The sequence below is a fragment of the Serinus canaria genome, chromosome 4 (assembly GCF_022539315.1).
Source record: "Serinus canaria isolate serCan28SL12 chromosome 4, serCan2020, whole genome shotgun sequence".
NCBI lineage: Eukaryota > Metazoa > Chordata > Aves > Passeriformes > Fringillidae > Serinus > Serinus canaria.
In genome coordinates, this window is record NC_066317.1 from 3,596,279 (window position 1) to 3,613,277 (window position 16,999).

Consider the following 16,999-nt stretch of genomic DNA (forward strand, 5'->3'; position numbering starts at 1 on the left):
AACAGTTATGAGTCACATGCAGCACACTTGAACAAATATGGCATGGTATCTTCTGTGAAAACCAACACTTGTCACAGTAAGATGAATAGACTATTTAACCATTGCACCCACAGTCATGCACAGGAAGAAGCGAACATGGGTCTAAATATTTGCTTCTTGCTGTAAATTTGCATTTCTTAAAGAAATTAATGTTTTCTTTCAGCACAAGAATTGCTTTCAATTAACAACACAAGCAGTTCTGTATCCTGCGTTGTCACAAAAATTTTAAAATAAAGGTTTGATCATACCAGACTGGACTTCATGAGTCAGCATTATTTTTCATATATTTTTTTTAAACTGTACTGAACAAATATTTCCCTCTACTATTCTTGGGAAATATTTTTTTTTTTATTTTGAAATAAGCCTAGTTACTGCATCTCCCTGAACTATTTTTTGTTAAATCAGCAAGTCAAGAAAATAATTTTAGGGACACAGTTTCTTTTTTTCTTTCAGTCTTATGGAATTGATATGAATCCCAGAAGAGAGAAACACCACTCACCATCATTTATACAGTTACAGAAGCCACACTGGTACCTCCTGCCCCCTTCAATGAACTGCATGAAGGGGCACATGTAAGCTTTGCAGCGGTTGCACCGGATGGGGCCGGTCTCCCCGTGGTTTACGAGATAAAGAGGTGTCTGTGGAGGAAGGGGTACAGAGAGAGCCATGTCAACATGACACCAAGGAGAGCTACAAAGAGTTAATTCAGATTTAACTCCTTACAGACCACCTGATTAAGAGATCATTTATTGTTCAACACTCACACAAAAGCTGCTGAGCCCCAGAGATCCCCTCAGGGACTAAATTCACAAGTTCACGGCTGTGTTCTGATGTTTACCAGAAAAAGAATAAGGATTCAGACCAAACCCCACAACGTTTTGCAAGCATTGGAAGTTTAGGGCTCCAGGCTGATTTTCTCCAGCAAAGGCTAATTTTTTTCTGCTCACTAAGAAAAATGTGTTGGAGTCAGGTCTTTTGGCTTCTCGGTCAGATGGAACTTTTCCTGAAGAAATCTACAGCTGCTTGTCAATTGCAAAAGGGTATTTGCTGAGAAAGCCCTTAATATTTTGTCCTAAATGCTACCTCCCTGTGCTGCCTTGTTACATGTTACACTCCAGTTTAAATGATGTCAGGGTCACCAGCTAGAGGGGAGATTTAGGAGAAAAACTAACATTTCTTGAAGGAAAGTACATACAGCAAACAAGTACAGTACCTCAAGCACTTGTCAGTTTCATTACACTGACCACGCTCACTTACAGCCCCTGCCAAAACCCACGGCTAAGGGAAGACATTTTCCAGATGTCCCTTTCCATAAAAACTGCAGCAATTGAAAGATTCCTGTGATTATTCTTAGTTAGAAAAGTCATACTTGAAACCATTGCAGAAATGCAAGTTTGCTCAATTATTTGTGAAACACTAATTTTTAATTTTTTTTTCCTTATTCCCGTCATCCCCAGCAAAAAATCTCAAAAGGCAGGAATAAGAAATGTCCAGAGTTTGGACACAGCAGATCCCTACAAGAAGAAAAATGCTGACAATGCCTTTCAATGCTAACACATCACACTAGCACTTTTTTTTTTTTAAATAATTATTCTGACTCTTCTTAAGGAATGGGTATATTTCATCTATCATACAATTTATTTTTTACTGCTGCACAAGGATGCATTTTGCCAAGGATTTTCTACATACAAGTAGATTTTTACTACACAGGTTTTAAGTGCTCCCTCCTGCTCCACTGAGATATTCTTTTACTTTGTATTCTTTTACTTTTTTTCCTCCCTCTACTCAAACTGAGTTTAACCCAAATTAACCAATAATGCCAGCTGGCAAACATCAGGGTCCTTTTTCAGACATGAAAGCCTTGGCCATGAAACTTGCTCATCAGCCACAATGGCTTAATAAGGTTTAAAAGTTCTGGAGTTTGTTCATTACTTGGCAATTTTCTGATTATCATTCTGCTGTATTAGTTTAATGAGACCTGGATCTGGTTTACAGTTAATATTATCATAATATCTGACTTGGTATGGGAAAAAACCAAGACTAAACCAACTCCTCCTGTATTTATAGACATTGATGCAGTTAACTTTCAACCTTGGTTTGATACATTTACTATTTAATATCCAAGAAAAATTACTCCCCAAAAATGTTCACATTTTGATATATCAAAATTAAGACTTCTAGATAAAACAAGAACAATTAATAGATAAATGACATGAAGTTCAGAGCCCAAGTATCTACATTCTTACACACATGTAATAAATAACCTTCTTGAAGACAAAAAAAAAAAAGAGAAAAAAACCCCAACCAAACAAAAAAAACCAAGAAAAAAAACAAACAAAAAAACCCCCAAAAAACCAAGAAATGCCAACTAAAAATGTACGTGACAGAATTAAGGAATTTGTCTAAAAAAGAAATTTTTTTAAAGCAGCCCTATTTCTCTCTGTACTAATTTATTATTTGGCATTTTTAGAAAATAAATGACATTTATATCTTACTGTTTTCTTTAACACTTCAGAACATTCCATCAATAACTAAAATATTTAAATGAAAAGCTATCTGCGTGGCAACTGCAGAAGAACTCAGACCAAAAGCATCCAAAATCCACTTCTTGATAAGAACAACGCAGTTGTAAAAGAAATTTCATCTCCAAAAAGCTGCCTTTCGGTGCACTGCACTGCAGAGCCCAACATCCCACCAGGCCATCAAGAGAATGGAATTCCTATTTCTGTGTGCAAACTGCTCTTGCACTTCCAAACATCAAAGTAATTTCTGTTATAGCAAAACAACTTTTAAAACAAAGTAGATTTCTGTGGGAATGTACAAAGGTAACACTGTGCATGTAAAAAGTCCTGAGTTTAAATTAAGGATACCTAAAAGCAAAACAGTAAACAAAACAAAACAAAAAGTGATACCGAATGGGAAAGTCTTGTTTGGTGTGCTCCACTCTCTGTAGATGTCACTGTACACCAGAAGAAAAAGCAGAGAGATCTTTTTATGCTCCCATCAAAATCAGTGGCAAACTCTCATAGCAGCAGGGGAATAGGGTAAAATTTAATAAGAGCTTTTTATATTTGGGGGGGGGTTGTTTTTGTTTTGTTTTGGTTTTTTTTAAGTAAATACAATACTCCTGTTCCTTTTGCCTTTCCACCTATGAAGTATCAGCATTTTTTTTCTCTCTTGTTTCAGAATCTCTCAGTTTTGCTGGGAGGCACAACATTGTAATTTTAGGTTAAAGCAAAGGAGGATTGAGCAGAAGATGGAAAATGCTGAAGGGACCTGCACAAACTTAAATTTCTCTGGAACCTTGAGGCTCCACTGAAGTGCAAGCTCTGAGTGTTGATCTGATAAACCATAACTTAACCCCAAATATAGCTGCAATAAGAAGAGTTTTATTTTGGAAATATTTCAGCAAGACCATCTCTCAGGAGTCAGAAAAATATCACAAAGCAACAGACAGACGTTGGTGGCACAGCTCCAAGATAAAACACATCCATAAAAATTTCCAAAGGGACTTGAACCTGCACTTTAAACTCTGAGAAAGCTGAATTTCTATTGCTTGCTATAAAAATGAAGTCCTGACACGCTCCTGAGGGTGATGCCTGCAAACTATCACCATATTCTTATTGCAGGATGTAGAGCACAGCTGCAAATTCTAAGTGTAGGAGTAAGGACTGTGCTAAAGCTCCAGATCATCATGGCACACCTCTGGGAAAGCACTGTAAAGAGAAAAATCCTAAGTGAGAGATCCTCTGGAGAACAAGAGAGGCACATAGAGATAGTGAAGAAAATGACCCATTTCTCAGACAACAAAATAAATGGATCAGTGTCTCTATCACACCCTTACAGTGTAAGCACGGCTTCTAGAGTTGTTACTGACAGTTACATTGATGAAAATCTGGTCACTAAAATATTCCTAGGAAAATATCAAGATATGCCATACAACATAACTTTCTAATGACCAAATGAGAAGGCTTTATCCAAGCATGGCATTGCTGCCCTAGGAAAATGTTGTGTTTAATTAGCGCAGTAAAAGGACGACAAAAAAACCCCACTGGGTAATCAAAGAGAATTCTGAAATATGACACTGATGTTTTTGGTAAAAAACTAGGTCACGAACCAAAGTGTCTCTGTTTCCTAGCACTGTTGAAGGGGTTTGTTTTCTTTTTTTCTATCATCATAGATTGCTTTTGAGAAAGATTAACCAGTCTACAAATAATCCCTTGGTTTTGAGTTGCTTTACTGATTCACATTAAAACGTCAAGAAAGCATTTCCCTTTGTGATGTTCCCACTGTCTTTTATCAGAAGCCATTCCCTCTGAAGGCAGCAGTTCTTCTGACTATTCTTGGTTTTCAGATGTTGAACATGCTCAGCCTCCTCAGCTGATGACTCAGGCCAGTTTGGACTATCTCATCTGCAAGGTTCACAGCAGGTTCAACTATTTATCCTACCACACTTCTTTTCCACTGATTTCCTTGTTTGCTTGCAAGACTGCAGCAAGGCTAAAGCATCTCCCACGTGAAGCAGGGTCTCATGGCTCTAGCCTGGTTTTCACAGACCACATCAAAATGCCAAAAGCATGTTCAAACCTCCTTGCTCAAAGCCCCTCCATGCCCAGGCTGCATATTCCTCTGCATACACAGCACTGCAAAACACACCACGGCATGGTAGCTGAATTTCAAGTGGAGCCTGCACGTGAGATATGATCCAGTATGTAGGAAAAAAACCCAGAAAATCACACAGTATAGATACACAGTATCATACTTCAGCCTAGCCCTGAAATCCTTACTCAGCATTCCCTTTTTAGGGGGAATTTAGCAATTAACTGAGCAGAGCTGGCAGCGTGACTGTAAATACAGACTACACTCTATTCAACATGAGAGGGATTTGTACAAGTTTGGGGATGGGGGAAAATAGATGTAATAATGATAAAATGTTGATATAAAAAAATACCAGAATTAGTTAGCTTACTTCTTTAAAACTTCTCTATCCTACAGGGGACAAAAGGAGAGGAAAAAAAGGACAAAAGTTCATTATCCATGCCTGAGACAGGCACCCCAAGTTCTGCTGGTCATGATCCCAGGCTGGGAGCCCCAGGCATTAACAGGGCAGTGCTCTGCAGCCCCTCTCAGCTTTGCAGAGCTGTGTGCTCTTTGGATGCAGGCACAGGCTGTATCAGGAGGCAAGGCCAGCAGCCAGGATTACCTGAGAGCAGCAGGAGTGTGGAATTGGCTAATCAAGAAATGGTGCTGCACAGCACATTTGCACAATGTTAGCACTTGGAACCCATCAGCTCAGCCAGACCTGCCTCAGCCCAGGGCACCCTCACTCAGCAGGAGAGGGAGCTGCTGCAGAGGCACAAAGGCACAGGAAGAACAAGGGCCAGACACAACTGCCCCAGGACAGCACTGTTACTGCTGTTAGCAGCTCTGAGGGTGATAAGCACATGTTCAAGCACATGCCAGGGCTGAGGTTCAGGGCTGTACCAATCCACAGCTCCACGTTCCCCCTTATCAGTATCCCAGGTGGTGCAGCACTGCACTCCCTGTCTGAGACTCTTAGGCAAGATTGTCACACTAGCTGTAAAACCATTGAAAAGTAAGACAGGCAAGGTTCAAAGAGCTTCTCTACAGGAATGCTAAGTAGTAATTACAAGGGGTTAGCTTTACTGGTCATAAGATTTTCACATTAAAATTCAAGTTGCATTTTCAGTGACATGATAGCTGTGACATGGCTTATTTTACAAAACCAAACAGAACTCTTAAAGACACCTCATTCAGGTATGATTTCTGTTTTTCTGCAAATCACTGCAGCTGAGTTCTAGAGAATCTTAAAAACGTCAGACTGAATCTGGGCATCAAGTACTGCTTTCTGGACAGGACCAGTCTCTTACTGTTTGGTGCTATATGATTTATCAATAATCATACAGCTCTCATAATTTTTTAAGATAGTTAGATAAACACTAAACTCAACAGCACAGTTTAAAACACAGGCACAGCCTGTAAAATACAAAGATAATGGCTTACTTGGCACATCAATTCTGTTTTAAAAAGTCCAAGACCATTCAATGCATACAAAGCTGTGACATTTCTATATCCTCAGGACAGGCCATAAAGCAACCCTCCAAACAGTGCTCATGGAACATGCAGCTCTAGGTTTACAGAGCAACTGTTTCAGTTGATACATGAATCCAAGTGTGCTATAGTGACCTCTGAAGCAACGCTCTCCTAGAGGAAATTCTGTACCAGGACACTATCAATGTTATTCACATCTTCACAGCAACAACAAAACCACAACTCCACATTGGATTTCAGATCCATTTTGGCCAGCTGGGCTATCAGCAACTTTAAAGACCAGTCAGGTGTTGGGAATTTTTCCTTTTTATACATACACATGTACAGGTGGATTGACAAATGTGTATCCACAGACAGAATGTATTTTATCAGCATATGAGAGAAAAGCAATTGCTGACCTGAGATCATGCAGGAGAAGCTAATGAGTGGAAGGTTTCCTTCCTTCTCAAAACCAGAGCTGTTTCCACTTTTGTTAGAAGACATTACTTTGACTTTTTAAACTGATTATTCATGTTTGCATTCCTGAGAACTTTCTCAACAGGAACTGTATGGTTCCTATCTTTGCCAAATATATTAAAGAAACTTGAATTAGGAAAAAAAGCAGAGAAATGTTTAGAAGTACTTTAATTAGAGATGGAAAGAACAGTTCTGCTTACGTGCAGCCTTTCCTAGACAACATTTATTAGTGAAAACACCTCTAAGGCTAATTCATTTATTTCCACTGAGATCAGTAAGAACTGGGCATAGTTAAAGCATCATGCTGCATTCCCAAGCCAACTAGAGCTAGCCAATTGCCACAGGAGAACTTAGAAAGTACAAGAAGAATTTTTGCTATGTGAACAAAAAGCAGCACTGAACAATTTCACCTCTGTAGCAAGGACATTTGGGATGAGTTTAATGCCCTTTATAAAAAAGTCAAGTCCTTTCTAGGATGGTGGTTTTGAAGGTCAGTAGTAAAACTAACTGTTACTTCACAAATAGCACATCAGGTCACAATGTTCCCACTCTGAGTCTCTCTTTCATGAATATTCTTGCTACTACAATAGCTGGGATGCTTCAAGCAGACTCCAGAACCTTCAAACATTAATAATATTTGTATGTAACTTGCAACCACCTTCCCTCTTTCATTAGCACAGCTGAGTGTCACAGCTGGGTGGAAGTGAGTTATGGCAGTGTGCTGCTTGGGGCTGGGGTACAGTTAGTTTTCAGTTACAGTTCAGTTTCAGTTCATTTTGCTCACAGTGCCTGGAATGGGGCTGTGTTTTGGATATGTGCTGAACACAAGAGATAACACAGAGATGGTTCTGTTCCTGCTGAGCAGGGCTCACCCAGGGCCAAGGCCTTTCCTGCTTTCCACACTGTCACACTGGGAGGAGACTGAGAGGGGAGACAGCCAGGAGAGCTGACCCCAGCTGACCAGAGGGATATTCCAGACCTGTGGCCTCATGGTCAGTAAATAAAAGGGGGGAACAAGGAGGAAAAGGGACACTTGGAATGGTGGTATTTGTCTTCCCAAGGCACCATGACTGTGATGGGGCCCTGCTCTCCTGGGGATGGCTGAACACCTGGCTGCCCAAGGGAAGTGTGAACCAATTCCTTGATTTGATTTGCTGGCACATGTGGTTTCTGCTTTCCTTATTAATCTTTGTGTCAAGGTTTGAGTTTCCAGCTTTTACCCTTCCCATTCCCTCCCTGATCCCACTGGTGGGGCAGTGCACTGCCTGGGTTCAACCATGACATGAGGAAAGCAATCCTGTGAAGGACACAGACCTGCCCCACTGAGGAGATGATCTGTGCCTCTATTTAGCAAGCACACAACTTCCATGTAATAACACACTTTACATGGTGGCATCCAAAATACAACATTGCATAATAGGCATGGATAAATAAAATATGCAAGGAGAACTCCAGGTTAGAAAATAAAATACAAACCTTTCCCCTGGAACTTACTCAATTCCAGTGTGTTCTGACTCTCTGAAGTTTTCAAGGAACAGATTAATAGCCCAAGTGATTTTTAACTTGTGTAATTTTTGCTGGCATAACAAATTATCAGTATTATTGGCCAGTTAATTAAATGGATATAAATATTACTTTTTTATTTCCCTTCTATATATACTGCTGCTTAGTAACACTTTTCTTCTGCCATTACAATTCTGAAGGACAATCACAGTCTCTGACTTACCAGAAACTGTATTACATCATCCTTAGAAAGGCTTCTTCTCGGTTTGAATTTCAAATTTGTATAAAATCAGTCAGGAACTCTGATTACAACACAAATAAAATTTATATAAATGTCACATTTTCAAGTCACTGCTCTCATCTCTATCAGAATTACATCCTTACTATAACAGTAGTGGTGCAGGGACCAACGTACCACAGAAGTCTTTTAAAGGGCACATTTTAGGACTATTTTTCAGTGTACTCTAAAAACCAAAAGACAGAAGAAAGTAAATGAGAAGATTTGCTTCAATTAGAAGAAGCTCTGCTGCCATTGCTAAACCTGCCTCTGAATGCTCATTCTAGTTACAGAGTGCAGTTACAGGCTAACAAAAAACTTTCTCCTCGATGATGAAGCCTTGGGAAGCAATCCAATTCCAAGTGACTTCCTACCAAGTGCACATTAGCACAGGGCATACTCCACAAAGAAAGCCTCATCTAACACAGGATTTATGCACCTCTAAATTAGGCATTGTGAAACCAAGCTCACTGGCACTGATCTCCAGAGTGGTGTAACACTTTCTGGGTGAAGGACCTGCAGATACATGAGAGTTCTGGGCTCTCCACACCATGAATGGCAGAGTCTGGCGCTTCAGAGGAGCTTAGCAAAACCCCCAGACATGAACCTGCTACTAGTTAGCTGAAAAAATTAAAATAAAACAGCTTTGACAGAGCAACAAAGATTGCCCTGCCCAAAGAACACTCAAAACTATGAGCCCAAAGTCCCAGTCCTCTCCCAAACGAGACACCAACAAGGATACATTGGAAATGGGGTTTTTTTTAATACCTGGAAAATGTGTGTTTAGGCTCACATCAGCATGATATACAGCAAAATGTATTAAGTACATCACATATGCAGGGCTTCTACTCCCACCATGTTTTAGAACAAATACAACAACCCCAAGACACTGATGAAATCATTCCCTGCTGGAACTTGGACAATCCAGACACCAGAACACACAAAATAATCCATACTGTCAACAGGACAGAAGTGTCAACAGCAGCTCTTTTCTTCAAACCATTTCCTTAGAACGATCATCTTACTAGCATTATGCACAATTTTACTGTCTAACTCTGCTCTTGTGGAGGGGTGTCATGACAGAGAGCTGTCCTCATTTCTGTCAAGCCAGCCACCATGCAGATAAGCACGACCTGGTTGATATAATGGAACCCTTTTGAAAGAAGAACCTTTCAACAGAATCCCTCCTTAAAAGCTCTTAAATTAGCCCAGCTGCCATGCTCTATGCAGTAAGAGCCTCCTGTGAATCAGTAACCAAATAAAGGACACAAATCAAAGGGTAAAACCCAAATGATGGCTTTTTACAGTGTGTAGGTGTTATCAGCATGCACCTCTGCTCCTCAGAGCCAGCTTATTAACACATTCCTAATAGAAAGGAGCCCTCAGCAGGATGTTTAGTTGGAATCATTTCATCTTGCAGACTAAGCATTCCTCACTCTCCTCAAATCCAAGCTCTGCACAAGCACATAGCTGCTAATGAATGTGTGTGTCTATCCAAACCTGTGCTTCAAACTACAGCCACAGCCTGCCTGCCCTGCTTACTAGCTGTGAAATCAGGGACAACAGAACCTGGGTCCCACAGAGCCCAAAGTATATTGGAGGAGCATGAGGACTTCTCAAAACCAAAAACTACACTGATAACATTGGATCACATTTTCAGTTACCCACCTTACTCAATTTTTAGCTGCTGCTGACCTTACAACTCTGTCTAGGAGCCCATACTATCATCCCTGCAAAAATCATGGCCTTCCAAACAGCTCAGCTGCCCTGGGCCTCATCAAATTTCACTGTTCTAAAAAGGTAAAATGGCTTTTAGCTCATGAACCAGCATTTCTGAGAAGCAATTCCATTCTCTTAACTAATGAATTAACTGGGGAGAAAAGGGAAGTGAAATATTAGATTTCCATCAATAAATATTTCTAAAAGCTAATAAATTTAAATAAATAAGAAAGAACATGACAGAGAACAATGACAAAACTACTAAGGAGCAAAGAAGGCAAATAACTAAAGCTAGAGATAAGTATTTTGAATTGTTTATTTTGGATTTCACAACATGAAATACTCTTTTAACTAACTTTTGATATCAAGTAGTATTAATGCTAAATCAAGATCACATGGTTTATTCAGGCTCTGGAAACAGTCATCCATCTCCAAAACAAATTCATGCAGGGCTTGGTCTAGGATGATAACTGTGAGAGTTAGTTTATTTTTATAGACTGTTGCTAAAGCACTGGTGGACTAAAAATAAGTTCTGTCAAACAATGATACTGTACTCTCAATCTATAACAAACAAATACTTTCCATAGATCATCCAAACCAGGAGAGTGAAAATGAACTGTTACTTTTGAGAAATAATAAATATGGACTTGGAAAGATAAGACTGTGAAATTATGTAGTGCTTTTAAGACACTGGCAGAGGAGGGAAGGCATGAACCTTTTAACAGCCTTTGTTTCCAGTGATAAATAGTGCACAGGCAATGGGCACTAGTTCATGATTTTCTAGATTGGCTGCAGGTTTTTTGTAGCAATCTCTCAAGGACTCTGTGCCCTCCATGGACTTTTCCCCACTAACTTTCAGCTTGAGGGCTTTTCTGAATAAATCCCTTTCACTTGCCCTTCTGAGGCTCAGTGCCTGCATGCCAAGTGCTGCTACCTCACTTGTTCTTGGGATATCAAACACAACCCTACAACCATCTTTACCCAGTGGTCTTCACTTCGTTCTCATGTGTGATTTCACACTTCTGAAGTAAAGCCTCATTTGTGACCTTTCCCTCAGTGTGACCAGTTACTGTCTCAATTTGAATTATGGCTTCTCTGCAATGCTTTCATTGTGCAGCTTTACCAGATTACATTTTTCATTTTCTTCTCTCTCACTGCAGGGGCAAACCCTGTTTGCTTGTGGGATCACTTCTAACACATTACATTTATTCAAAGACATTCATGACATCCTTTCATTTACCATCCTCATCTACCAACATTATGATTTCACTTTCTGCTCTTATTTTCTCCTACAGAGATAACTTGTATCCTATTCCTCACTAGAAATGGAGATAACTGGTGTACACCTCTTAATTTTTTGACAATTTTTCGCTCCTGACAATTTTTTATCAGATCTTAGCTAAAATAAATTTTTAAAAAATGCACTTTGCATGTTAATATTCCCACCTCACTTTTGGAGGCAGGACACCAGTCCCTCTGTGTAGACATTCCACTTGGCCAAAAAGAACCCACAGTGATTAATGCATTTAAATCTGCCTTTCAGACTTCTCGAAATCCCAAATTACCTTTTCGCCTTTGGAAAACCTTCCAACTGAAAGTGTGAGAATACTGTCAAGTCACCAAATCGAAATCTTTTAGCTGAAAGCTCCCAGGATCTTTTATCTCCATCTCCTCTTGTATCCTTAGTCAAAGGAAGCTAATCCCCAGAACTCAATCTCCAGTTGAGTCACTGTCTCCATGAAGGCAATTGATCACTGTCTCCATGAAGGCAATTGACAGTTTATTTTCTAAACACAAAACCCATTACATTTACAAGTCATCGACCCCAACAGTGACAGTGTTCAATTAAGAAAGAGAGTTAAGATTTGTACAACTGGGCTCTCCCTTTCATACACATACCTAATTCTACTACTGCCAGAAGACGTAGCTATTTCTCTTTTTTCCTAACTAAATTTTGCTGCAGTAACTATGTAAAAAATGTTGCATAGCAAGAAATAAAGAAATGAAGACATATTTTCACCTTGTAACTCAATAGCACGTGATGAGCATCACCTTTAGACACTATCTCTAAAATAGGGTGGATATTCTGAAACAAAGAACTTCCCATGCCTTGCAGTCACCAGTTTCAGGCAGAACACACCATACTAGGAAGTTCAAAAACACAAATAAGCCCCTGAATGTATTTCACCTCTATAAAAAGCCCAGTTCTTTCGAATTAAGTGGCTTTTCAAAATTAAAGTAGTTATAAATCCCATATGGAAGACCATTTTTATTAGGATATCTTAAGAGTAAGATCTTACTTTGGCAGCAGCAGTGAAGACAAAGGGCACACGCAAGCCATGGAAAAACTGCCTCAGCTAAGACTGCCCAGCTCTTCCCACTCCAACACTATCTCCTTAGTTCTTACAATTTTACCAAGCTATAATTGTTCTGACTAGAATTTTCCACACTGGGCTTTTGCCAATTTTGAGAGACGTTTTTCAGGCTCCTCCAAAGGAGAGGCTAGGGAAAAACACACAGCTCCTTAATGAGATTAATGAGCCCCACTGACCTTTCCAGCAGCTCCAGAGCACTAACACTTCACAACGGGTGGGTCACCAAGCACATCTTCTTGCCAACCCCAGGAAAACCCCCCCTGAACTTGGCTAAGGAAATATGTTTGGACATACTGCAAATTTATGTATGCAGAAGAGATTTAGATTTTAGCAACTCATTGATCACCCTGTCCAAACACAATGCAGGAGACAAGGAAGCCACGTGTGGGAAACATAAAGGACTAGAGGCAGACTCTGAGTGCAAGATGCACAAATGAAGAGCCAACGTGAAAATGGATTTTCTAAGTGCCACTTGGGCACAGAAACTGGGATCAAGGGTGGTAAAGAGCAAAGGTTGCCTGATAAAGTGAAGGGGTGGAGAAGGAACAGCAGGAGTTTCATGTAGGAGAAAATGCAGGGAGGGGGGGCAGCAAGCCAAGTGTGTACATCTCCCTCAAGAACTGGAATGAAACCCGAAGTTGCTGTCTAGCAGACAAATGGTGAGACTTTGTATCTGCAGAGCCATCAGTAATACATCCTATTTCCCTGTGGACCACAGAGAAGATAACTACAATCTACCCTGCTAAAATAATACTCTCAATTCAAACTACAGAGGTCTGCTGGATTGGAAGTTATCCATCCTGATAAAGAGCAACATCTGCTTTTTTCCAACATATATTAAAAAAAAAAACCTACCAAGAATTTATAAGCAATAAAACAAAGCTAAAGAAAAATCAGACTGCAAAACCAAGCACTGAATGTCTTAGCAATTTTAATTAGGCTTTCCTGTGCAGGCAGTTTATGAGGAGTTTTTGAAGACACAATCACATACTACAACTTTGATGAAATCTCTGCTTTTTCCCCCATGACACAGCACTCTGGAGTAAATCAATCTAAGACATGAAAAGGAAATGCGTTCTGCAGACCTTGCAGATTTTGGAAGCTGAAGAATTTAGAAGCAATGGAGGACACAGCAGATGAAGACCAAGTAAGATAATCCCACAGATGATGTAGCTAAATCCTGCAGTAGAAAAATGGACTTATTCCTGCCACTGATAGAATCCTCTGGGGGTGCCAGGAAACCTGGGTAATTATTTTAAGACCAGAGAATACTGCAGGAAAAATCTACAGAGGAACTAAGGATATGTTTTGAATATGGAGGGTCATTAGAGAGGGTTATGTGAGAAAAGGTGCCTTCAAATGAGTGCTAAAAATGGCTGGTTACATTTGTCTTCTTTCTATGACTCCACTCATCCAAGTAGCACACCCAATTATCTTCTTGATCTCCTATGAAATTAAATTATTTTGTAAAGACCTCAATGGAAAAATGTGTTTCTTCAAATCTAACTCTCCACATCTTAAAATTAACTTCATGCAGTTTGTGGTCATCCTCTCTTAATACCTTTGCCTAAAACTACAGAGTTCCAGCAGAGTAAGCAACTGACATAGCTGGCATGAACTAGAGGCAGTTGGGGAAACACCAGGAAGCCAGGGGAGCCATCACTCCTGTACCTTTTCCAAATGAAAACTTTTGTTCTTTGAAGTTGCACCATGACCCAAGCACACCTCGGTCTTCTGCCACCTCCTTATGGTCGTGTCAATTCACAGTGTGAGCTACAACACCCTCCCCACCCAGGCAGTCACAGACAAAGAAGCCTGCAGTAATCTGGAGACAGCAGCCCGAGGAGTGAGCCCCAGGAGGCCCTACCTCGTTCGGCGGGACAGCAGCGAAGGGCTGGATGACGGCCGCCAGGGGGATGCGGGCCTGCCTGGCCATGTCTGCCGTCAGCGGGAAGCAGTAGGTGCTGCAGCGCATGTACCGCGGGCTGGCGTGGCCTGCGAAACACCACAGAGCACTCAAAGGCTGCCAGGAGCAACCCACCCAGCACAGAGCAGGAAAATCAGAACACAAAGCAACAAGTGCGTGTGCTGCATTCAACACACGCTTGCCTTTCCTCCCATCCTCTTTATATCCCAGCCCATTGTCCCTCCCTCTGGTTAAATATTTTCTTCCTGAGTTTAAAGCAGCGATTTAAACATGACAGAAATAAGCCAACAAATACTTGCAAGAAGAATCTCAGTAGAGATTACTTGGAAACATCCCATAGCTAGGATCTTTGAGGAAAATATGGATGATATCCCAGTGGACATGTCAACACTATACATAAAGGGATGAGGCAGACTGATACCTACTGTTAAGACTGCTCTCATGAGCTGCCTCTGATTCAGAAAACAGTGTCTGCCTTAATATCACCATGCTCACCTACAGTGGGTGCAGAAGCCACCACCACACTTCCAAGAGGACACTCAGCACAGCCCCTCAAGGAGAAATTGCTGTGTGATGCAGGCAAGAGCACTGAAAGGAGCTCAGGAGTCAGCTTCCTGATGCTCCCTTTGTAACCAAGAGACTGCAGCTCTGCACAGTTTCTTAAAAGGAATTTCTTGGATCATCAGAAAGGATTTATCCCATTCTAGATAATGCCAAAAAATCTTAGTGTGTTTGTACATTTTATACAGTTTATCTCAGCATTGATAAATTACTGTTGGGCTGAATAACACCATCAGTTTAACCTGTTTAAAATATTGAGCCTGCTGTCAAGAGCAGCATGTGGAAGATTGTAACTCCAGGCTCCAGGCAGAAGCAAAGGCAGATAAATTTTTCCTTTGGCCAGCATACAAGAACTGGACAGCTTGCACACTGCCTTTATCACTTGAATAGAAATTCATATCTTAAAAGGTAACAGTCATAGTCTAGTCTTAATGCTTATTCTAGTGTCCACCTTTCAAATCTTCAGAATAATCCAGAAAGGATTTTTAATTTGAAATGTAACACCTTCAAAAATTTTAAATTAAAAAGGAAAGTTGTCTCAATTATTCATACTCTTTGAAAGGCCAGGAAGGGTAGAGGTGGTGTTAAGTCAAGGTGTAAGAAATCAAGTCCCACTTCCCTCCTCCCCCTTTTTTTCTGTTCAAAGGAAGTTTGCAATTTCATGCACAATTTAGAGCAAATACAATCATTTTCAGATGAGAAGTTTGAGAATTTACCCTTTTTAAAATTTAATTATATTAGATTTCCCCTAGAAGACTGCCAAAGCAGTATCAAGGACAGTTACCTTGGTCCTGGATCACACAGTTGGTGGTGACGAGGGGAGGAACCTGTCCTCTTGTGTTTGTGGCATAGACCTGTCCTCCCCTGGCAGCCTTATCGTTCTCAATCACTTGAATCTGATGAGTAAGAAGCAAGAACAGAATGAGGAAGGTAAGTCATGCATTCAGCTACACTCATGAACAAGCTAAGATCTACACAAAGTAAGAGTCTGGTTGAAGCCTAATTTATAATAATTCACAACATAATGTCATGACATATTCATGCAGCTGACTTTGCTGCCCAAATTCCTTTCCCATAGGCAGCTCCCTGTTACTTCTGCACAGTCCCTCACTCAGGTTTAAGGCTGACACTTTTCAGGATATAACCAAAGTTGTATAAAGCTGTATTTTGTTCCACACCAGAAATCCAATCACTGATAGCATCACTCCTCCTCTCTCCTCAGCAACCTGGTTTAGAGTGCAGCCAAATAGCTGTAGGAGGCAAGAGGAATGAGACAGGGAATTTCTCAAACTGGTTTTGCCACTGCTGCTGGTACCTCATGGAATTGTGTCTTTACACTGCACATGAACTTCTAATAATAGCTAGGGAACTTCAGAAGCCTCTGTTGGAAAGCAAACAGAGAAGAAAAACTAAATTAGTTGTATGGAGTCTACTGATCAATGTCCAAGAGGTATTTCCTAACACACTGAAAAGAGTCTGGGGCCTATAATTTTTTTTTCATCAATACAGTTTTCTGTACTGCAATTTAAATATACAAGACATTCCTCAGAGAGCTTGTTAGATCTTCTGCTTGATTACTTTCCCCTGTCTCCTTGGCTTGTATACTTATAGCTAACTCTTGCATTAGAAGGAAAAAGGTTTTGCTCTAAAAAGGTCCACTGGCTGAAGAAAGCAAACCACTCCGAGACCTAGCCCTGCAAAGGATCAATGTGCCACGGCATTCTGCAGCTAACTGACCTAAATGTATCAATGTTCTTGGAAATAATTGTTGACAAAGTCCAGATGCGAGTTTTCATTGATGTTGTCAGGGTACATATCAGCCTCTAACATATGTAAGAGAAATATAAATCAACAATGGCTACAGATAAGAAGTAAATTTATCTGGCAACACTACTATAATTGTATAGTGTAAATATAACAACAGAGATACACATGGTCATACTTATTCCTCATTCTGAATTAGCTTTTTGTCCTTTACAGACACTGACCCAAATCATGTTTCTTTTAAACATTCCTTCTGATCCTCTCTGTAAGGCTTAAACAAACCTTTTAACCTATTTTAACATGGCT

General features: G+C 40.3%; 1 protein-coding gene across 4 annotated transcripts in view; it reads right to left on the reverse strand.

Moving 5' to 3' along the window:
• Positions 1 to 16,999, reverse strand: part of SEC24D (SEC24 homolog D, COPII coat complex component) — a 42,343-nt gene that overhangs the window by 15,195 nt on the left and 10,149 nt on the right. For all 4 annotated transcript variants that reach the window (XM_030239543.2, XM_050973315.1, XM_030239542.2 and 1 more), the window contains exons 7-9: positions 15,714 to 15,825; positions 14,309 to 14,436; positions 539 to 677 (exon numbers count right to left, since the gene is read on the reverse strand). In XM_030239543.2, the coding sequence (XP_030095403.1) occupies positions 539 to 677; positions 14,309 to 14,436; positions 15,714 to 15,825 (379 nt within the window). The remainder of the gene's footprint in view (positions 1 to 538; positions 678 to 14,308; positions 14,437 to 15,713; positions 15,826 to 16,999) is intronic.